This window comes from Ipomoea triloba, chromosome 12 (genome assembly GCF_003576645.1).
Source record: "Ipomoea triloba cultivar NCNSP0323 chromosome 12, ASM357664v1".
NCBI lineage: Eukaryota > Viridiplantae > Streptophyta > Magnoliopsida > Solanales > Convolvulaceae > Ipomoea > Ipomoea triloba.
The window spans coordinates 23231676-23253342 of record NC_044927.1 but is presented as its reverse complement, the minus strand read 5'-3'; the positions used below and the strand labels follow the sequence as shown (position 1 = coordinate 23253342).

The following is a 21667-nucleotide window of genomic DNA, read 5'->3' as shown; positions in this document are numbered from 1 at the left end:
AAAAAAAAAAAAAAAAAAAAAAAAAAAACATTTTTAAAAAAAAAAAAAAAAAAAAAAAAAAAAGAAAAAAAGAGAGACATTAGCCATTTAGCCTCCTAGGCCTTAAACGACACCGTTGGAGCAAAACGCAAAACCCAAAGGCCTAAACCCTTTTCGCGTACCCCAATCGTCGACTATCAGAAGAACGGAGAAGAGAGCATCGACAGCAGCAAAAATGGTGGTTAGGCTGAGATTGTCGAGGTTCGGGTGCAAGAACAAGCCATTCTACAGAGTGATGGCTGCCGACGGCAGATCTCCCAGAGACGGCAAGCATTTGGAAGTTCTCGGTTACTATAACCCCCTACCCGGTAAACCTTTTAATTTCGCCGCACTTAGCTATTTGCTGCTGTAAATTCTAGATTGATTTTAGTTTCTTATGTAATGCGATCAACTTTCCTGGAAGCATGAAAAGTATTTAGTTTATTCGCTTAAATACTGCTTTAAATTTGGCAAATCTATCAAGTAAACTTTGATTGTGAGACTCAGGAGGGAAATTTATATACATTGCAAATTTTCATATTTTGAGTGACGGGGAGATTGCAGTCACAACCACCCTAGCTGGCAAAAATACGAGGTAAATCAATCTAGGATGTCCATAACTAACTCAAACCAGTAGGACCAATAGACTGCTCTTGGAACTTTGTGGTTATCAAGTCTAGCTGAAAGGCTCAAACCAATAAGGTCAATAGACCGCTCTAGTTGTGAGTCACTTGTAACTTTGTGGTTGTCAAGCCAATAGTGACTAATTTGACTGAGTTACACCTAAATTTTCATATTTTGGTTGACGAGGAGCAAATAATGTGGCAACTGTCAATGTTATTGAAATTACCAGTATTTTGTTAACCCTCCTTTTTCAAAATCACCAAAGATTATAGTTTCATCTAGTTTTTGGGAGATGAAATTGAAATAATGTTGAGATTTTGAGTAAAAACATGGTCTTTTTTTTCATATTAATATTAGTTCTTTTGTTTTAATGATTGGAAGGATCTTTTTGGTTGTATTTTTGCATTTGAGCATTCTATTTGTTGGTTGTGAGCTGAGCAGGAATGATAAGTTAGTCAGCCACTCAGCCATGCTAGCTACCATTATCATCATGCATTATTTCATCTCAATCCATGATGATTATACATTGCATTCTTCATCTTTGTTTCTGTACTGATGTTTGAGGACATGGAATCATAAATGATCAGTGATCACTAACCACACTTTGGATTTTATGTGTTCTTGTATGATCTTTACTATTGCAATAAATTTTAAGTCTCTAAAATTTCATTATATGATTTATTCAGGTCAAGATGGTGGGAAACGAATGGGTCTTAATTTTGAACGGGTGAAGTAAGTGGGTTTCCTTTTACTTATTCACATGCCCTCTTATTCTGACTTATCGGTTCATCTAAGCTTAGGCATAGAAGGAGTAGGATAAGATATGAGAAATTAAATCACATTTACATATTGAAGAAAACTAATGCAATCTTGCATAAAACCATTGATTTGGGACTTGGGAGGCATTAACATTATAGTCAATGGGCTTTTATACTATTTATGTATTCCTTGGAAACGGCTTATGCTTTGCTTAGTTCATAGTTTTGTATCAGGTAATTGAGAACAAAGAAATTTCATCCTGATTGTAAATGGGACAATTTAAATAATTATGAATTTTGTAGTGATAGTGCTTGGCAGTCCTAAAACAAACAAACAAATATCCCGGTTTTATGTAGCTACTTGCTTTCTCTAAATGCAATTTCTGGTCTGTTCTTAAATACTGGTGTCAAAACACAATGCAAAAATGGCAACTAGGTTATTCTGTGACTGTGTATGACTGTATTTTCTGCAAAATGCTTATTCCAAACATTTTGTTCTGTATTTTGAATCCTCGTTATAATTAGAACGTGTTATAGTGGAATTTGCTAATTTTGCCCATATATAGATACTGGCTATCAGTTGGTGCACAGCCATCGGAACCAGTTGAGCGTCTTCTCTTTAGAGCAGGCTTGTTGCCACCACCACCAATGATGGCCATGGGACGAAAAGGTGGACATCGAGACAATCGTCAGGTTGATCCTATGACGGGGCATGTGACATTTGAGAACTCTAAAAATGATCAAAAAGCTTCCCCTGTAGCTAATGAAGAGGATGGAAACTAAAATTTTGCTATGATATGGGATATGGGTCTGTAATTTATTCCTGAAAATCAAAGGATTGGGCCATCCTAAAAGATGTACTTCTGTTTTTAGAATTCAAGTGTAGCTAGTGAATATCATTTTTCACCCTTTTGGTGTTTGTTTTCCTTTTCTTTTCTCATTAACAATAAGTAGTACAAATTTCTTGTTTTGAATACACAATCTGCAATATTGTGATGAGTTTTCATTTGAAGCTGCAGGGATTGATGTCTTCCCCACATTTTAGCAGAAGTTAATGTTATTGTATGGTGATTCCTGCATTTACAGCTTATTGCTTTATTTTCTCTTGTTCTATTTTTGAATTAGTAGTCTACTATGTTTGTGATTAATATCATCGACAACCTTATAATCTCTTCTTTTGCAATATGCTAGGAAATCATGCTATATGTTACAGTATTATTTAATACACTTAACCTGGAGATGTTAACATAAATCATCAAAGATTGGATTTATAGTATATAATGAACTACTCAGTAGTATTTATACATAATCTAGAATATTTAGTCGTTACAGGGTGGCTAATGGGGACACATGTTAAGGCAAGTTGTAACTGAGTATGACGATAAATGCTTGTCTTGTAGTAATAGACTTTAATCATGATTGATACACATAGGGTGCGTTTGGTTGACAGGTTTTGATGGTTGATAAGTTTTGGTATAAGGTATGAGTATCAAAGTAATTGTTATTTGGTATGAGTATCAAAGTAATTGTTATTAGGTTTTGATGGTTGATAAGTTTTGGTATAAGGTATGAGTATCAAAGTAATTGTTATTGTTTGGTTGACAGGTTTTAATAATACTACTATGGATTTGGAATACTCAATTAATTGAAAAACTTATACCCTTATTGGGTTTCATTTCCCTTCCTCCTTTCTTTCCCAACTATTAATAATTATTCTCATTCCACCCTACTACCTAACATGCAAAATACTTTCACCAAAATCCATTACCCTTATCAAGTATTTGATAACCATACCGATTCCGATTCCCATGTGCGAACCAAACACACCCAATAATGCTAAGTATTTCAAGAGGAATAGATCGTAATTAAGAATCATCAATCACTTTTGCCTCATAGTGAATAGAATTGTCGGAAGTGAAAAGGTAATAAGGGTGTGTTTGGTTGACAGGTTTTGCTATCAGGAATGGATATCAAAGTCATTGTTATTGTTTGGTTGACAGGTTTTTAGTGAGTTTTTATTACCCCCTTAATTGCAAAACTCATTCCCTAATAAAACAAGGGTTTCATTTTCCTTCCTCATCTGCTTCCCCAACTATTAATAATCATTTCCATTCCACCATACTACCAAAAATGCAAAATACTTTCACCAAAACTCATTACCATTACCAAGTATTTGGCACCCATTCTGATTCCGATTCCATGTGCGAACCAAACACACCCTAAGAATTGTAAAGAATAAAATGTTTGGGTAATAATAGTACTTAGGGTAATTTGGTTAGTTTTTCCTTCCATATGCTATCGAACTGAAATTCACGGGGTGGCATATGAATTTCAATCTCACAAAATGAGCTCAACTTTTATACCATAAAGTGGTAACAATTATAATAATAGGCACAACGACCTCCTAATAAGTGCAATAACTCCCCTCAATAAGTATTGACTCCTTAGTAATTATTGTATGTTCTCCTCTATAACTCATGCTCTTTGGTGAGATGGGCATCTAATTATTATAAGTGCATTGAACTATGAATTAATGCATCATTCCACATGTTCTCAACTTGACTCTTATCGTTATTATTTAATTGTGTTAATGGTTTTGACTTCTTTCGATCAAGAGCATTCTGGGCCAGGTCCAATATCTTGTCCCAATTATTTTGTCACAACAAATTTGCATGAAAAATGAAAAGAATATAGAGGAATGGAGGGAATTTGAGAGAGAATAAATGATAATTTTTTCAAGCATGATTCTTACAAGGTTGTTTGCACTATACCACTCCCATAATCCTATAAACCCCTCTACAAATAACAACTGTAATAACAAGTTAGGAGATTCCGTGCTGTCAAAAATTAATACAAACACAAAGGGCTTCGACAGGAAAATCATTTCGATCCAATCCATTCTTTAGGTCAAATTTAATTTTGATAGATCGGTTGACCATGCGGCAAGGAACGCTGGTTGTGGAGGTGTTATTATAGATCACACAGGTTCATGGTTGGGAGGCTTTACCAACAATATAGGGTACTGCTCACCGGTACAAGCGGTGAAGCGGAGGCTTGGGCCTTGCTGAGGAGTATCCAATTAGCTGCACAAATGGGATTCAAGAAAGTCATATTTGAAGGGGATTCATGTGAGGTCATCAATGGGATGGCTAGCAATTCAACCCCCAACCAGGTGTTATGCAACATACTAAGAGCATGCAGGAAGGATGTTCGCTCCATTGAGTCTTGGAGATTGGTGGCGGTCCCCCGCGAAGTGAATAAAGCCGCTGATCATCTAGCTAAAATGTCTGCAAGATTCCCAAAAGGAATGCACGTCAAAATTGACCCCCCTGAGAAACTACTAATACTCTTAGAGGATGATGGTGCTACCTATCCTTATTGGCGCTTTATGTACAACAATAACTAGCTTGTATCACTATTACGGGTTTCCCCCTTCAAATTAATATAAAAAGAAAAAAAAAGGATATGTCAGTGACCTAGCACGACAAATTTAACGCTCTGGGAACTTTCCTACGCATTACCGAGATGCGCGGGGCACTTTGCTACACTATTCCGAGGTTTGTTACATTCTTCCGGACTTTTCTAGGAGTTGTACATAACTTCCCATAGTTGGTAGAATGATCTAGAATCATATACATAAGTCTATGAGTAGTAAAGATATATAGAACATTCTAGGATATTATGGAATCCTGTAAAGAGAGTTATGGAGGATTATAGAAAATAAATCTTAGTCGTATGATCAAATCGATCTTCACCATCCATTGAGGAGGTGGAATGGTATAAATACCCTTTATGGGGCTCATTTGTGAACCATCTAGGAAGGAAATCAAAGAGTTGAAGTAATACGAGTTCTTTACAAAATTTGAGTGTTTCCTTTAGCTTCTTGCCTAATTTATTTCGTTCTAAGGGAGGAACGAGACTGATTTAGCTATTTGAGAGGACTATAGTTTGAGTGACTTTGCATGTGAAATGAATTAATTGCTTTTTCCTCATTCCTATAGCTTCCGAAGTCCTGTTAGATGTACTACTTTAATGAATCCTTAGCATTAGCTTCACCAATTGTCACCCAAAACGATGTCGTTTCTTAACTCTTATTGTATATTGTAGTTGGTTTTTCTTTATTATAACTTATATTTTTTTAAGGAAAAATTGAGAAAAGACTGAAATAGAAAGGAAAAGAAAATGAAAATGAGAAAAGACTGAAATAGAAAGGAAAAGAAAATGAAAATGATACAGTAACTAGGAATTGGATATCCCGAGATAGGAAAACACTTCTATTTGACTTGTTCTATATATATATATATATATACCGCTCCAGTTGCTAGGTTTTTAGAGGCTGAGAGAGACAGCAAAACGAGCAAGAAGAAAGAGGCATAAATCTAGTCGCTCTCTCTTCTTCCTAACGTTTCTCGCTAGGGTTTAAGGTTTTTATCCCTCTTACTCTGCCATGACCGGCGCCCAGGAAAACCCCAACATGTCCGATCTTACTGGTAAAAATCCCTACAGGCATACCATATCGTTGTGAACTAGTGGTTGTGAACTAGTGGATATGTGATTATTAATGTACTTCTGAAATTCTGATGTAATTTGTTGAGCATATATTGTTGTTATTAAGGTGTAACTATTTCTTATTAGAAGTAATTTTTGGTTTACTGGGTTGCGTTTTGTGTAGCTTTGAATCCAGAGGACAGAGCTGACCTCGTCAATGCTCTCAAAGTAAGGCTTTTGTTTCCCACTTCGTTTCCTTTTTTTTTTTTTCGTGTTTATTTTGGCGATATTTTTGTTTATTTACATACATATATTAACCTTCATACTCTGTGTGGTTGGGGCTATTGGAATAATTTAAACTGAAGGGATTAGCTTCTGATTAAGTTCCCTTGTTGTGTGAATTTTGCAGAATAAGCTTCAGGATCTTACTGGGAAGCACTCAGTTGTGCTTGAGAACTTGTCTCCAAATGTCAGGAAGCGTGTTGAGGTTCTCAGGGAGGTTCAGGCATGTAAAACTGTTGCTCATTTCTTGCCTGGTGGTGCTAATATGTTGAGCTTCTAATTTGTGGAATGTTGAATTTGCTCTAATCCTTGTTTTCCAGTATAAAGGTTACTTAGGCTGTTGATAAGATTATACAAGATTAATTGAATTCATTTCCTTATAGGGAAATAAGTAATTGGATTCAGATGTGTCATGTGTGTATCATACACTGATTTCTTTGTGCCTGTGAATATTTGATTATCATTATTACATATTATTACATAATTGCCTAGGAATATTTTATGTGTAATTAATTAATGGATCAACTAGCATGAAAATGCAATTAATTTAATAGCTTAAATCTGATATCTGTTTCTGATAATTAGATGTGTTGGTGCAGATGACCTGCTATATGCTATTTCTGTTCACATTTAAAAATAAACTTATTCTACTTGTTTTTATTTTTTGGATTTTTGTGTTTCTCTATGTGATCAGTTGATTTAAGCTTTTTGATATATTTGAGCAATACAAACTGAGTTCCAATTATAATTGAGGTGTTGAATCCTTTTCTAATTTCATTTTTTATTGTTCTATTGTTCAGACTCAACATGATGAACTGGAGGCAAAATTCAATGAAGAGAGGGCTGCACTTGAAGCTAAGTACCAGAAGCTTTATCAACCACTATATACAAAGGTCTGTAACTTGTAAGGATGTTTTGCAAGTTATGCATCCATAATGTTTCATCTGCTAACAACCTTGTGGCTATAAAACAGAGATATGAAATTGTAACTGGAGTTGTTGACGTTGAAGTGGATAAATCTGAAAAATCAGCTGCAGATCAAGAAGAGGGTGAAGCTGCTGTGGGTAGGTTATAATGTTCATGTGGACTTTGTTTCTCTACTGTAGTTTCTATTATTGATTTTCTACTCTGGATGCAGAGAAAGGAGTCCCTGATTTCTGGCTTACTGCTATGAAGAATAATGAAGTGTTAGCTGAAGAGGTTAGATGATGTTGACAAAAAGCATGATTTCATGGCAATTTGATGGATGCACTTACGTTTAGTGTTTTTACATTCTTATTGATGCCAGATTACTGAGCGTGATGAAGGGGCTCTCAAATATTTGAAAGACATAAAGTGGTCCAGAATTGAGGAACCAAAGGGTTTTAAGCTTGAATTTTTCTTTGACACTAATCCATACTTCAAGAACTCTGTTTTGACTAAAGTATATCACATGATTGATGAAGATGACCCAATTCTAGAGAAAGCAATAGGGTAAGTTTTCATCCAGCAGTGTTTTGTTCACTTCCCCATGGTTATTCCTTGTTTGTTAATCACCAATCCCTATATCCTTTTCCTTTGCGTTTGAAGGATTAAAGTGATTTATTTTGTTATTATATACATGTTGGCTTATCCCCAGATCCGTTCACATTGGTTTTGTATTAAGTTGTAATGGTATGTGTACTCTGCAGGACTGAGATTGAATGGTATCCTGGAAAATCCTTGACAGAGAAGATCCTGAAGAAAAAGCCTAAGAAGGGATCCAAGAATGTGAAACCTATCACTAAAACTGAACAGTGTGAAAGTTTCTTCAACTTCTTTAGTCCACCTCAAGTGCCAGAGGATGAAGAAGACATTGATGAAGATGCTGTAGGAACTGCATCATTGTGTTTGATTATTCTTGTTTCTTCCTTTTTTATATAATTCCTTCGTGTTTTTGTGTACAGGCAGAGGATCTCCAGAATTTGATGGAACAGGACTATGAAATTGGGTAAGTCTAATTTGAACCGGTGACTACTTTTTCCAATGGTGATAATCTTCCTCTTCTGATGTGAATTACAAATGAAGCAAATAGAAGTAGTACTGTTAACAGTGTTGATACTTTTACTTTTGTTTCAATTGGTGTAATGCCCTGTATTTGATTTCTGCTTGAACCCTTCTACATATTTCAGCCTTTTGTGGTAACAATGTGCTAACTATTTATCTGTGGCTTTATGCAGGTCAACTATTAGAGAAAAAATAATTCCACATGCAGTGTCTTGGTTCACTGGGGAAGCTGCTGAGGATGATGAATTTGAATTAGATGGCGAGGAGGAAGATGATGACGACGATGATGAAGAAGACGAAGATGATGAGGGTGAGGAAGAAGATGAAGATGAAGACGATGAAGATGATGGCAAGACCAAGAAAAAGGTAAACCTAATAAAATTTTCTTTCAATCCCCTGGTAGCCAATGTCAAGGTTAGGGACACAACTCGTGCAATTGCTGCAACCGGTGATTGGTCAGAGTATAGGGACATTATTAGTCCAAGGCACTTGGAGTGTTAAGACAATTCACTTTATTCATCGGATGGGGAGCACGAGATAGAGATAGATGCAGCTTTTGATGATGTCTATGATGATGTTGGAGGACGGTTGGGGTTATCTTCCCCAGGTCGCTATAAGCCTTCTTTTCCCTTTAGTCAAGGAAAGAAGGGCAAAAGGAAAACTTATAGTTAGTTTTGTTGTGGGTTTGTTTCCATTTCTTTGAGGGTCGGGTCTAGGTTTTCCCTTTTGTCTTTGTTTTTTCTTCTTCTGTTTGCAATGAAATTCCTTAATTGAAAAGAAAATATTGTTAATGGTATATAATAAGTTGCTAATTATTTTTCCCTTTGAAATTTTATGCAGCAGCCATTTGGTACTCGCAAGGTATGTCATATATAATTTAGTTTCTGAATCATTCTGTCCCTTCCCATTTTGATCTATCATTTGCATTACGCTGTGCACCCCTGATTATTTAAATTATACCAAATAACAGAAAACTGGAAGAGCAGCTGCAGTAGAGGGCGAGAAGCCTCCCGAGTGCAAGCAACAGTGAGCAGTTGGTTTTCACGAGTGGTCCCAAAAAATGGGATGTGCGAGTGGCGAGATGGTGTTCTTATTGGCTTTTGCTTTTAGGAGTCTTTAGACAAATTTTGATCGGTTCCAAATTTTGGTTGATTTCATCTATGTTGTGTTTTTCTCCTCAATTCTTTGTGTTGTGGTTGGGAAAGGGTTTTTGCATGGAAAATAGTTGGGTTGTCTATCTGTTTCTCTTGAATTGTCCGTTTGGATTGAAACATCTGTAACATAGCAATTTCGTTATTGTCACTGGTTACAAACTGTTCTATTGTAGAATTCCAATTCCTTTTTCTTTTTAATTTAATTATTTAAGATATCAACTGTCTTTGTGTACTGTTGATAGGGGCTAGTATTGCCATATTCACAAATTTAATTTTTTTAGTTACATGTTGGACTGGTCCAGTATTACAACAGAGTCCATCAGGCCACAAATGAACTTAGGTAATAGAAACAGTAAATTATATCCTGAATCGGGGTTTATTTTGCATCATAGACAGATCAATTTTTAATTGTAGGTACAAGATCAATTTTTGTAGGTACAAAATATGTTAATTGTAGATACATGTGAATCAATATTATGTGTTTACAATTAACATATTCTATATTTACAGTTAACAATTTATGTGTCTGTAATTATCATGTTATGGTATAAAATATATTACTTCCTCTGTCCCATTTTACCTGTCCTATTTACTATTCATTGGTCAAACTAACTCTTTCTTCTTTGCTTATTTTCTTTAGTAATTTTTTATTATTTTTAAATTTAATTTTTTGTGTTTAATAGTACTTTTAATGTAGTTTCTAAATATATAAAATTTATATATTAATGCTAAACTTAATATTATGAAAAATTAGATTAAAATTATTTCAGTCATTTTGGGACGGAGGTAGTAATTACAGACATATAATTTTTAGATCTAAAGTTGACCATACAAGAACCTAGTACATGGTACAACAATTGGACAGAACCTGCTTCATTTTCATCCTCTTCTTCATCTGAAACTTTGTTCTCTCTATTTATCCAATTATCTCCAAATCTTGTCGTCACCAAGAAACCTCAGCTCATTCTTCCCAACTTCACAGGTACGCTTCACATCTTAAGCAACCCACAACATCAACACCAACTCAATCTTCAACATATATGGCTTCAAACCCAGGTGAGAAGAGAGCAATTCTCACAATCACTACTCCCAACTCTTGTTGCTTTCTTTATTCATGAAGACATTAAGAAAAATCGAACATTTTTCTTTCCAATTATTGGATGATAATTGAGGGATTTTAACAGTTTCCACTGACATTGCAAAGATGATTGCTTTTCTCATGTTACTTATTCATAAACTCTGATTCTGATAGTCATCTTCCCTGCCCGTTAATTATAATTACTAATGAGCATATATGTTGTAATGCTTCAGGGATTACACAGAAGAAAATCTCCATACAAAACAAATATAATGAGAAGCTGGTGGGTATACTGCATGAAACTGGATCTCCAGATATTGTGGTGTTGTGTCATGGTTTCCTATGCACAAAGGTAAGTTTGCATTGGTTTGCTATTCCACTTTGGACATGACTGCTTTATGTCTGTATTTTTGTGTGTCTGTTTGAGTGTGGAGGAAAACCTGTAGCTACTATTTGAGGGCCCTCACGGGTAAATCTCGGTATTTGAGTGAGGAGGCAAACCTGTAGTCATTATTCGAAGGCATGAGTAAACTGTAAGCCCCTTTTTCTTGTAACCTAGTCGGCAAATCACGAAGTAAATTAGCCTAAATTGTTCATAGCTGACTGATTCAAACCAAGAACGTCAATAGGCCGCTCATGAGATTGAACTTGTAACTTTATGGTTACTAAACCAACAATCTGACCAACTTGGCTGAGATTGTCCTATTTGTTTGAGATTTTGAGTGGCTTTTTTCTTTATTGATTGACTCATATTTATACATATATTTACATTTTCTATCTGTAGAATGACACGATAATGGTGAGCCTAGCTGCTGCGTTGGAGGCAGAAGGAATAAGTGCATTTCGCTTTGATTTCGCTGGTAACGGGTAACATTCTATTCAATGCTATGGTATTTATGTGTTGTAAACTGCATGAAGAAGTTAACTTTAATTTCTTGCTGCTTTTGTCACCCAAAAGTTACCTTCTTCCATACATGTAAATATGTAATTGAGTTGTGTATTATGAAATGGTTTGCAGGGAAAGTGAAGGGCAATTCATGGTTTGCTGTCAGAGACAGGTTGAGGATTTGCGTTCTGTTGTCCAACACTTTGTTGGGCAAAACCGCAAAATAGGTGTCATTCTTGGACATAGTAAAGGTGTGGTCAAACTGTGTTATTGGTTTTGTCCATAGAACATTATTATAGCATAACAGGGTTGCCTAAATTGTTGCAGGAGGGAGTGTTGTGCTCCTGTATGCTTCAATGTACCATGATGTTCATACAGTGGTCAATGTTTCTGGTCGGTTTGATTTGCTTAGAAGCGTTAGAAAGGAATTGGATGATGATGAATTCATGGAAAGAATCAAGAAGGATGGATTCATAGATGTCAGAAACGCAGAAGGTTTGTCTGATAGTTATTTCCCGAGGTATTCTCTAGACTGGAGGTAAATCAGTGTAGGTTGTCCATAACTTAACTGTTCAAACCAAGAAGGCCAATAGGCCGCTTCCACGGGGAGTTAAACTTGGAAGGAAGCTTAACTTGTAGTTATCAAGCCAACAATCTGACCAGGCCAACTTGGTTGTGGCTGTCTCTGATAGATATGGTTTTTTCTTTTGTAGGAGAAGTTGTGTACCGTATTTTTGAGTTATGCGTAACGAATCTGCTGCTAAATCCTAACATGCACGACGCATGTTGTGAGATCGACAAAGTGTGCAGGTGAGAACATGTACAAGTAAACATATTATTTTTGTGTACTTGCATTGGCACTATATATGGTTGTGAATTGGTTTGTGTTGTGCAGGGTATTGAGCATTTATGGATCCAGTGATGAGGTGAATCCCATTGAAGATGCATTAGAGTTTGAGAAGGCTATACCAAACCACAAATTGCATATAGTAGAAGGGGCTGACCACTTTTACACGTCGCATCTGAGTGAATTAGTTTCCATTGCAATCTCCTTCATTCATAAAAGAATGAATGAAGATTTGCAGCACAACTAAATTGCTATCTCAATTCAAGCTAGTTTCTACTCTCAATACTGATTTAATTAATAGCAGTTTACAAGCTCAGCTTTGCTCAACTCATCAAGCTTATTATTGATATACATACCTTCATTCCCATTTTGAAATATTTCATTTTTTACATATGATATTGTAAACATGGACATTATGTCTATTGTGGCAATTTCGTTTATTTCAAAATCGCAACTAATGCATCAATTGTTATACCAAGTACTAGCATCTATTAAGGGGATTCTTATGTTTGATTCTTACGGTATACAATAATAAAACATTACATGTATGTGTAGTAGCGCCTTTAAAAGGGTTGTTCTCGAATGAGTCTCAACTAAGAATGAATTGGATAAGTTGCAAGATATAAATATCATAAAAAATAGAATTGTACAATAAATATATTTCTTTTTATATTACTTTTGGTTTATTGACAAGAAAAAGAATAAAAAAAAATATTTAGATGTAGTATATACGGGCTTACTACTGTAATGTATTGGAACTTGGAAGTTGGGTCAGGTTAGATCTCAATTTGTCTACGATATGCTTGTCAGTTAGGTTTGAGAGTTCAGGAGGATGCGACAGTGGGTCTGAGGTTCCCGAGCGTAGGTTTAGCTTCTAGAAAATAGCCAAAAGTCCCTAGCAGAGGGTTCGTTATCGACAATCGTACCAGCATAGTTATCGGGGATATTCCTCATCAATATTCATCTTGTTAAATTTGAAAAATTCATATCACATTTAAAACTTTTTATATAATTACATTTTTATCACATCGTTACTCTTTTTTTTTTTTTCCCTGAAGTTAGCTGATAAGATGGAAATACCTTTACTTTTTCTTTTAGGTTTAAACCCTAAACCGAACTCGGTATTTGTTGGGTCATTACATTTGCATGTAACGTTGACCATTGAATTATACATTTTCTCTAGTTAAAAGAAAATATTGTAACTCCAAAAGGAATATGTGAGTGAATGAGACTTCACTTGTGTGATTACACCTTATTTACAATAAAATCAAATCGAAATGAGTTAATTTATGGAATATTATTAAACAAAAGTAAACATAAAATTAAAAAATTCCACACTCCCTGTCATTTTATTTCTTTCCGTAGTGGTTTCAGTGGTTTGTCTGGTTCAGGCGTTCAGTCCCGCAACGCCTCTGAGTCTCTGACTACAAGACCTCACAACTCGCTGGTTAGAACCGATGAACAATAATCTTCTTCTTCTGTCTGATATTTCACTTGGATTTATTTGTTCTACACTCTGTAGTGTATCAATTAAGATAGATGGGCATTCTCGGATGCAACTTCAATTCAATATCCCCAAATCTTGCTTTCCCCAATCAACCTCGTCTCTTACACTTTCCAATTTCCCAGGTACGCTTCACGCCTTCAGCTACCCACACCAGAGCAATCTTCAAGATGGATTCGAACCCAGGTCAGAATACTTCTCACAATCACTACTTCATTAATCTTTTTTTGATTTTAGAGGGTTGCAGAGTGGAAAAGGTTTTTATAAGGTGATATTTTTATTGGTATTCTGCTCCGGTGATGGGTATTATAATTTGTACTCATATTGGCTAATTAGGAACTATCCTATCTAACTTAGTAGGAAATTTTTTTATAATGATGTATTGAAGAACTTTGCTGAATGTCCCCTTAATTGTCATTACTGATGTGCATATATGTTGTAATGCTTCAGGCATTGCACAGAAGAAAATCACCATACCAAACAAGTATAATGAGAAACTAGTGGGTATACTGCATGACACTGGATGTCCAGATGTTGTGGTGTTGTGTCACGGTTTTCGATCCAAAAAGGTTTGTTATTTTTTCTACTTTGGATGTGGCTGCTTGATGTCTATATATGCTTTCCAATGCTCTTAAGATGCCACGTTTTATGTTTCTTTAACCTCTTATATATTTGAGTGATTTCTTTCTTTATTGATCGACTGGTTAGCTTGCCAATTCAATTCTTAACTGGTTTGGTTTATGCTTAATTAATCCATTCATTTATTTGAGATTATTTTCATAGAGACTAGCAATTTGGTGTGTTGACTCTGCTTTATGACTACTGTTATTGTTGTAGTTGTATATTATTAATCTACACTTGGATTCATTGTTCGTTAACATTTACTAGCTCGTTGCTTGCTTGCTTAATCAAATGATGTCTTTCTTATTTCGATAATCCGGAATAGAAATTTACTCGTCTTCTTCTGTTGATGGATTTTGTGTGTTTTTTAGACTTCGTGTTACTGATTAGGTTGTTTATTTTCCACAAATTGTCACATATATATATTTCTATCTGTAGGAGAACAGAATAATGGTGGGCGTGGCCACTGCATTGGAGAAAGAAGGAATAAGTGCATTTCGCTTTGACTTTGCTGGAAATGGGTAATATTATATTGTACACTGTATAAGGTTATTATTGTATACAGTCATGGTTGCAGTAGGCGCTAGGCGCTAGTCGGGCGGTAGACTAGCGCCTAGCGCCTAAGCGGTCTAGGCTGCGACCTATAAAAACAAAAAAAATAATGTATGTGTGTGGGTGTATATCATATATTATATTATATATCTCTTACTTCTCTTATTTATATAAATAAATAAATTTAAATATATATATATATATAAATGTAATAAAAAAATTAACAAGGCCGACCCGCTCGAGTTAACTCGGCTAACTTTGCTGAGTTAGGCGAGTTAACTCGGCCTAATCGGCCGCTAACTCGGCCCAGTTGGCCGAGTTAGGCTCTAGGCGGCCGACCACCTAGGCGGACGCCTAGAGAGCAATTCGCCTCGGTCTAGGGGCTCCTAGCGCCTAGGCAGGGGATTTTTGCAATAGTGTATACAGTTAGGTTGTTAACATTATCAGCATAAAGTAGTGCTTAGTAATTTGGATACTGAATGATTGCATAATGATGCTGTTATGGTAGATCGAGAACCTGTTATAGACCCCTTCCTTTGCTCCAAAAACAAAACTGCATTAACGTTAACTCCCTTTGCTGTTTATGTCCACCAAAAGTTACCTCGCAAAATGCAATGTTATCTTCTTTGATATAATTTTATTAGTTTCTTTCCAGGGAAAGTGAAGGCTCATTTAGGTACGGTCACTATCAGAGAGAGGCTGATGATTTGCATTCTGTTGTTGAACACTTTATTGGGCAAAACTTCAGAGTAACGGCCATTCTTGGACATAGTAAAGGTGCGTGGACACGGTCAAAATGTAAAAATGTTTTCGGTTAATCACTAAATCCACAACATTGTAGTGGAATAGTCTCTTCTAAATTTCTGGACTGAATTATAAATTCTTTGCACGTGCCATTCAGTTTTGATGCTTTTTGGTAATACCAACAAACCGACAGCTAGCCATCAATAAAAGAAACTGTTGCAGGTGGAAATGTTGTGCTCCTATACGCTTCAAAGTATCATGATGTTTGTACCGTGGTCAATGTTTCTGGTCGCGATGATTTGAATAGAGGCATTGAAGAGCGCTTGGGCAATGATTTCTTGGAAAGAATCAAGAAGGATGGGTTTATAGATGTCAAAAACACGGAAGGTTTGTCTATGCCTTAAAATTTAAAATTGTATTTCCATTTTCCTTTTTTAGATTTGCCTCAGTTTTCTGGAAGTAAGCCAAGACAAAATCCCCAGTCTAAGCTTTTTAGCAGGATTTTAGTCAATTCAAACCCCGGTTTTAATGTAATTAAGTGAAGCTTAAGCCTGCTGAGCATATAATATATAAGTAATAAATGTGCAGTCCAACTACCAGCTTAGTTGAGACGGAACACATCCTTCAATTAGCCTTTTATAAAGTAACCGAGTCAAACTTAAGTAGTTAAACTAATGACGCCACATGTGAAGTAGCTTGCCGACTCACATCATGTATGGTAACAATAATTGCTACGGTCTCTTCATTTTGTAGGAGAAGTTCAGTACCGTGTTACTGAGGAAAGCCTAATGGATCGGCTCAATACTAACATGGATGAAGCATGTCGTCAAATTGACAAAGGATGCAGGTCAGAGCAAGTCGCAACTTTTAATTTCATCTTCTCGTGATGGTTAAATATGTTAATGACTACATCACACTCTAAATTTCATCTTCTCGTGATGGTTAACTATGTTAATGACTACATCACACTCTAACCGTATCCCTATCTATAGTAGCTGTTCCACATAATATGTCAATCCTTGAACTGGGACAGGACTCGAACCTGTAACCTTCCATTTGGAATGGTAACAATGATGCCATCAAACCACAAGGTACTTGGCGATGGTTAACTATGTTATTTGACAGGACTTTACTCATAGTCTTGTGGAGAAAATGATAAAAACTTGACCATAATAATCTCATGGCACTACTATACAGAACAATAGCTTTTGCTTTGCTGTTCCGATGACGCTCGCTCAATTATGTGTGTGCAGGGTATTGAGCATTCATGGATCCAGCGACGGGATCATTCCCATGGAAGACGCATTAGGGTTTGACAAGATAATACCAAACCACAAACTACATATAATTGAAGGAGCTGACCATGTTTACACGTCACACCAGAGCGAACTAATCTCCTTGGCTGTCCCCTTTATAAAGGAAGGTTTGCAGCAGAAGAACTAAATTGGTTTGAGGTAATTTGTAGTGTCAAAACTTTGTAGCTTACGTGCCCTTTCTCAATTAAGCTTTCCCCGCACTGTTGACATAAACAAAAACGAAGCGACTTGTGCAGGTAGGTTCCTTGCTTTATTCATCAATGCTATATATATATACACCTTCCCAGTTCCCATTTCGCAATCTGGCTTTCCCATTTCATGTTGGATTGGCCTTGTTTTTGGTCAACTGGAGACACTGGGACTTCAAACATGATTCTTGTTTGATAATAAGATTTTAGGAATTGTTCATTTGTCGTACGAGTGAATGAATGAAATGATTTTTTTTTTTTTTAAATGTTACATTGTTTACTTTTATACTTAAAATACTTGAGCCATCCCAGTGCGTAACGTAGCATAAAATTGTAAAAATTTTTTACCTGAGGAAATTTTGCTTCCAAAATCTTTCATAAAGAGAAAACTGAGAGATAAAGAAGAGCAGAAGAGATTGAACTCAGGAACTCCCAACCACTTTTTATTAAACAACTGCTGATATATATATATATACATATACAATCATGGGAAGAAAACTGCATCCAATCAGGGAAGTTAAGATTAGGATAATGGCTACTTATAGATATATTTACAACACAATTTCTGTCTTACCCTTGAGGTATTTCAGTCAGGTAAGGACTTACCTCAGACCATGTAATTGCTCTGCCAGTTGTATCTGATAAGTCGGTGTAGTTCAAACAACTGGATTACAAAGGCTCTGTATAGTGTATGTTCTATCAGATCTTCAATCAGTATTCTAACTGCCACTAAACCTAACATATCTAGTTTGTAAAAATAATTTTTTACAAATTGGGGTTTACAATACTAAATACTACTTACTACTGTGCTATCCCTTCAGGTACGCATCATCCATTTGTGACAATTCAATATGGAGGAATTAAAAAACCAAGCATATTGAATCATGGGTACACCGGCCTGTATAAGCACTAAGGGAACGAGTATAAATAATGTACTTAGCTTGTTGAACAACAAGTAGTATGGGATACGGATTTGCCACAAAATTTGTAGAGAAATTAAGAATATTTCTTTGACTGGGAGTAAGTTCCAGAGGATCTTCGTATAGAATGTAATCAACATCGATTCGTTCAAGGAATATTAAAATGGTGTGAGACTAACAACAATAGTTGTAGCTGTGTAGGGGTTCAATTTTGGGAGAGTTCACTAATTTGGTTTGGTACCTCAGACATCGTTATTCGTTAATCACAATGTAGAATCGCTTCACAATTGGAAGTTTAAGATTGTGAAAAACGATAAATAATAAATATAATCAAATAGGAATTATCGCGGAGTAGCAAAATGGCCACTGCTTGTGCCAATTTCCCCGTGTAGGAATTTATTTCTGGCGTTGCTCCCGAGGTAACGCAATAAAATCTCTAGTTTCGTATCCCCATTATACTATATATTTAGTTTCAATTATACTTTTATCATCAAAATATGAAGCTTTGTATTATTTTCATTATATTTTGTATTCATTGAATCTCAAACATCGCAAGAGATTCCCTAAATTATGGCAACAAAATACCCAAATTACTATTCCCATAAAAAAAAGATTATGTCCTAGAAACTCAAGTTAATTACGCCATAGCTTACCACTTGAATGAGAATGACCATCAAACTCCACATCCTAATCCAACATACATATTTATACAAAAATCACTTGTTATAATTTTTATCAGTCTTATTTCTTTTCCTTTTATGATAGTATACATACCAATTGGCCAAAGGGGGACCCATGCTTTTGTTTCTAACAGAAAGGCATAAAAGCATTGGGAGGTGCTTTTGTGCCTTTGTGTAAGAAACAAAAGCATTGGTATCCCTTTGGCCAATTGTTATACTATCATAAAAGGAAAATAAATAAGAGGATAGCATTACTGATAAAAATTATTTACTAAACAGAACAGACCCGCTGAATCAACTACATCGACTAAGAATTCAACTCAAGAGTATGAGCAAACACATAATACTTTATCACACAGTTCAAAATCATTAGAGCATTGTAGCCTTCACGATTTTCACTCAATCCCTCAAGTGTTTAGGACAAGCTAAGGCTCCACACAAATCTTCTCTTGAAAGTGCACGTACCATAGGCTTGCTTTGCTTGTCGACCTAACCTATTTCTTCATATGCATGCTAATTTATGTCTCTTGGAAACTCTACAGGCTCCACCCTAACCTAGCTAGGTCGGCTCGTTGCATGCATGCCATTGTCCCTTGCTGGAGAATATACAAGATGTATCAGGGCTATACAAGAAAATGAATAAATAAACCAAATTGCCATATTCATTCTACGCTGCAATTTAATATAAGTAAATCTCGCACACATGTTTCTGTTGGTTTTCTCTTTCCTTAAAGTGTTGATCGATGTGTCAAAATTTGAATTTTGTTTGTTTGTTTTTTTTTTTTTTACAAATACCTTTTTCATTCATTACAACTACCTCATCCAAACAAATTTTTTTTATAGCTTTACAAGGCGTTTGGTTAGAGGGAAGGAATTAGGTGGGAAAAGAATTGCAATTCCATGGGAAAAGATAATGCGGGAGTAAAGTGGAGTTTAAATTCCAGTATTTGGTTTGGAGGAATAAAATTACTAGGAATTTCAATTCCAATGTTTGGTATACATAAAAATTGAGAGGGAAATAAGTAGTATAAAGTCCAAAATACTCATTGTTGTTGTTATTATTATTATTATTATTTATAACTGGCAAATTATTTCACAAATTGTTAGAATTGTTGCATATAAAGAATGCAAATTTTAAAGAGTTCTGCATATAAAGAATTCAAAGGAACATACACTAAAGTTGTTCGCATATAAAGAATACAAATTTTGAATAGTTGTTGTATATAAAGATTTAAATTAAATGAACATACAACCAGGGAAGTCGAAGAATAATACACGTTATAATTTAGAAGGGAATGTCATGCATCAATTTTAGGTTAAAAAGGGGCGGGGTAATTTTGTCTTAGAACTATCTTTTTTTTCTTCCTAAAATCCCATGGGGGTCATGAAATTCTAATTCCATGAAAATGAGGGAATTGCAATTCCCTCCCACCGAATGAAGGAATTTTGTTGCATTTCGAAATTAGGTGGGAATGAAATTGTAATTCCCTCCGCAAACGCCTATCAATATAGGCCAGTTTGGACTTGGACAGAAAATTCAGACCAAATTGACAATTTAATTGTTTTTTTAAAGAAACATTTGGCTTTAGAGTTTAGGAGAAGAAATAAACCAAAAAATGGAATAAATAAATAAAAATAAATTCGAAAGGAGACTTACCTGCATGCGGTGGTGGTGGTTAGCAGTGGCGGTGGCTGAGGCTAGCAGGGGCGGAGCTCTTATTGCACTTAGAAATTAAAGAGCAAAAATAAATGAAGAACATAAAGCAAGAAAGTAAAATATATAAACATTGCATAAGTAAATTAAAAGAATAAATGTAAATTACAAAGAAAGAAAAAGAAAGGAAAGGAAAATAATTAAGTATTGCACTAATTCTACATCTTGCTAACTTGTTCTCTGAATTGGGATGAGTACTGGCCTTTTATAGGCCTCAAAATGGAGCAACAACGTAAGCCATGACATCATTGGAATGCTCGCCAGGCTGGATTCTGGGCGCAATTTTGATTTTGACGCTGATTTCGACCATTTTACGTTAAGAACTACAATTTTTGATCTTCATCAAAGTTGTAGCTCTTGAAGTCTTCTTTCCAATGATACAAGAATCACTTAATTTGAACAGTCTTATGCTAAGATATAGTCAAAATACTGAGCAATGGTCAAACTGTACGAAAATGGCATTCATATTATGCTCTAATTTTATTAACAAAAAAAATTCATATTAACGTGTAGAGAATATATGGTTATGGCATATCTCATTTTAGAAATTGCTACAGTATCCACCCCCGTGAATACAACTAGATAGATATATTCAATCCAATGCTAGCTAGCATGGCTGAAATGAGGCTAATAACAAAAAATGGCAGAAATTACAAAATTGAGTTAACTTTCAATAATGCCTGTAGAATTGTCCGCTTATATTTTAAGGAAAAATTAAATGCATGTCACGCATTGATCTCATCGTAAAGTGCTACTCTATGGGTAACGAGTAGGGATGTCAACGGGGCGGGGTGGGGGCGGGGGACGTACCCCCATCCCCGCCCCCGACTTTCTTTCTCATTCTCCGTCCCCGTCCCCATCCCCGCCGGGGAAGGGAAAAATCCCCCCATCCCCATCCCCACGGGGATTATTCGGGGACGGGGAATCTCCACCCCATTTATAAGCTATAAAAAAATTTAAAAATTAAAAATATTTAAATAAATAGCGCATATATGTTTATCTCCAACTTAAAGTAGTATTTAATATTTTGCAATTAAACATGTTACCTACATTTCATAAGCATGACGTACAATGACAATAATAATACTTCTAAAATTATATATATTATACACAAAGTAATACATATGTGTGTGTTGTGTGGCTATACATACATACATACATACATATATATATATATATATATATATATATATATATATATATATATATATATTTCGGGGACGGGGCGGGGCGGGGAGAGTACTCCCCATCCCCGCCCCCGTCCCCGG

At 35.6% G+C, this 21667-nt stretch overlaps 4 protein-coding genes and 1 long non-coding RNA gene across 12 annotated transcripts; 4 read left to right on the top strand and 1 right to left on the bottom strand.

Moving 5' to 3' along the window:
* Nucleotides 1-138: 138 nt before the first annotated feature.
* LOC115998514 (30S ribosomal protein S16-2, chloroplastic/mitochondrial-like) lies at nt 139-2479 on the top strand. Its single transcript, XM_031238096.1, has 3 exons — nt 139-347; nt 1329-1374; nt 1967-2479. The coding sequence occupies exons 1-3, from the start codon at nt 215-217 to the stop codon at nt 2181-2183; spliced, it is 396 nt and encodes a 131-aa protein (XP_031093956.1). The 5' UTR covers nt 139-214; the 3' UTR covers nt 2184-2479.
* Nucleotides 2480-5723: 3244 nt separating this feature from the next.
* On the top strand, nt 5724-9568 carry LOC116000203 (nucleosome assembly protein 1;2-like). Of its 2 annotated transcripts, none has more exons than XM_031240235.1 (12): nt 5724-5890; nt 6073-6116; nt 6298-6393; nt 6971-7063; nt 7144-7234; nt 7309-7370; nt 7459-7643; nt 7841-8018; nt 8096-8139; nt 8369-8561; nt 9036-9056; nt 9166-9568. In XM_031240235.1, exons 1-12 carry the CDS (start codon nt 5848-5850, stop codon nt 9223-9225), a joined length of 1110 nt encoding a protein of 369 aa, XP_031096095.1. In that variant the 5' UTR covers nt 5724-5847; the 3' UTR covers nt 9226-9568. The 2 variants fall into 2 exon arrangements, with proteins under 2 accessions (XP_031096095.1, XP_031096096.1); XM_031240236.1 differs by having other exon boundaries at nt 5724-5892; nt 6072-6116; nt 9039-9056.
* Nucleotides 9569-10212: 644 nt separating this feature from the next.
* LOC115999762 lies at nt 10213-12622 on the top strand. 4 transcript variants are annotated; one of them, XR_004094032.1, is made up of 7 exons: nt 10213-10405; nt 10661-10779; nt 11212-11294; nt 11446-11564; nt 11641-11833; nt 12027-12123; nt 12209-12346. XR_004094032.1 is itself a non-coding variant. In XM_031239666.1 (7 exons), the coding sequence occupies exons 1-7, from the start codon at nt 10390-10392 to the stop codon at nt 12405-12407; spliced, it is 801 nt and encodes a 266-aa protein (XP_031095526.1). In that variant the 5' UTR covers nt 10213-10389; the 3' UTR covers nt 12408-12622. The 4 variants fall into 4 exon arrangements, 2 of the variants coding, with proteins under 2 accessions (XP_031095526.1, XP_031095527.1); XR_004094031.1 differs by having other exon boundaries at nt 11641-11851; XM_031239666.1 differs by having other exon boundaries at nt 11641-11808; nt 12209-12622.
* An 899-nt stretch (nt 12623-13521) lies between these two features.
* LOC115999188 lies at nt 13522-18161 on the top strand. Of its 4 annotated transcripts, none has more exons than XM_031238990.1 (8): nt 13522-13607; nt 13790-13850; nt 14115-14233; nt 14724-14806; nt 15493-15614; nt 15804-15968; nt 16335-16428; nt 16835-17307. In XM_031238990.1, the coding sequence occupies exons 2-8, from the start codon at nt 13835-13837 to the stop codon at nt 17022-17024; spliced, it is 789 nt and encodes a 262-aa protein (XP_031094850.1). In that variant the 5' UTR covers nt 13522-13607; nt 13790-13834; the 3' UTR covers nt 17025-17307. The 4 variants fall into 4 exon arrangements, with proteins under 4 accessions (XP_031094850.1, XP_031094849.1, XP_031094848.1 ...); XM_031238989.1 differs by lacking the exon at nt 13522-13607 and adding an exon at nt 17907-18161 and having other exon boundaries at nt 13618-13850; nt 16835-17035; XM_031238988.1 differs by lacking the exon at nt 13522-13607 and having other exon boundaries at nt 13618-13850; nt 16835-17035; nt 17134-17351.
* A 457-nt stretch (nt 18162-18618) lies between these two features.
* Nucleotides 18619-20574, bottom strand: LOC115999190. The gene is made up of 2 exons (XR_004093996.1): nt 20343-20574; nt 18619-19281 (listed from the first exon to the last, which is right to left on the bottom strand). It is a non-coding gene; the product is annotated as an uncharacterized LOC115999190 (long non-coding RNA).
* Between the last annotated feature and the right edge of the window lie 1093 nt (nt 20575-21667).

Excerpts from the sequence above, each read along its gene's own strand:
- LOC115998514 (XM_031238096.1), top strand. The coding sequence starts at position 215 with ATGGTGGTTAGGCTGAGATTGTCGAGGTTCGGGTGCAAGAACAAGCCA. Across the intron at positions 348-1,328 it reads TTACTATAACCCCCTACCCG|GTCAAGATGGTGGGAAACGA; the intron begins GTAAACCTTTTA and ends TGATTTATTCAG. Across the intron at positions 1,375-1,966 it reads CTTAATTTTGAACGGGTGAA|ATACTGGCTATCAGTTGGTG; the intron begins GTAAGTGGGTTT and ends GCCCATATATAG.
- LOC116000203 (XM_031240235.1), top strand. The coding sequence starts at position 5,848 with ATGACCGGCGCCCAGGAAAACCCCAACATGTCCGATCTTACTG. Across the intron at positions 5,891-6,072 it reads CAACATGTCCGATCTTACTG|CTTTGAATCCAGAGGACAGA; the intron begins GTAAAAATCCCT and ends CGTTTTGTGTAG. Across the intron at positions 9,057-9,165 it reads AGCCATTTGGTACTCGCAAG|AAAACTGGAAGAGCAGCTGC; the intron begins GTATGTCATATA and ends ACCAAATAACAG.
- LOC115999762 (XM_031239666.1), top strand. Across the intron at positions 10,780-11,211 it reads ATGGTTTCCTATGCACAAAG|AATGACACGATAATGGTGAG; the intron begins GTAAGTTTGCAT and ends TTCTATCTGTAG. Across the intron at positions 11,295-11,445 it reads TTTGATTTCGCTGGTAACGG|GGAAAGTGAAGGGCAATTCA; the intron begins GTAACATTCTAT and ends AATGGTTTGCAG.
- LOC115999188 (XM_031238989.1), top strand. The coding sequence starts at position 13,700 with ATGGGCATTCTCGGATGCAACTTCAATTCAATATCCCCAAATCTTGCT. Across the intron at positions 14,234-14,723 it reads ACGGTTTTCGATCCAAAAAG|GAGAACAGAATAATGGTGGG; the intron begins GTTTGTTATTTT and ends TTCTATCTGTAG. Across the intron at positions 15,615-15,803 it reads CATTCTTGGACATAGTAAAG|GTGGAAATGTTGTGCTCCTA; the intron begins GTGCGTGGACAC and ends AAACTGTTGCAG.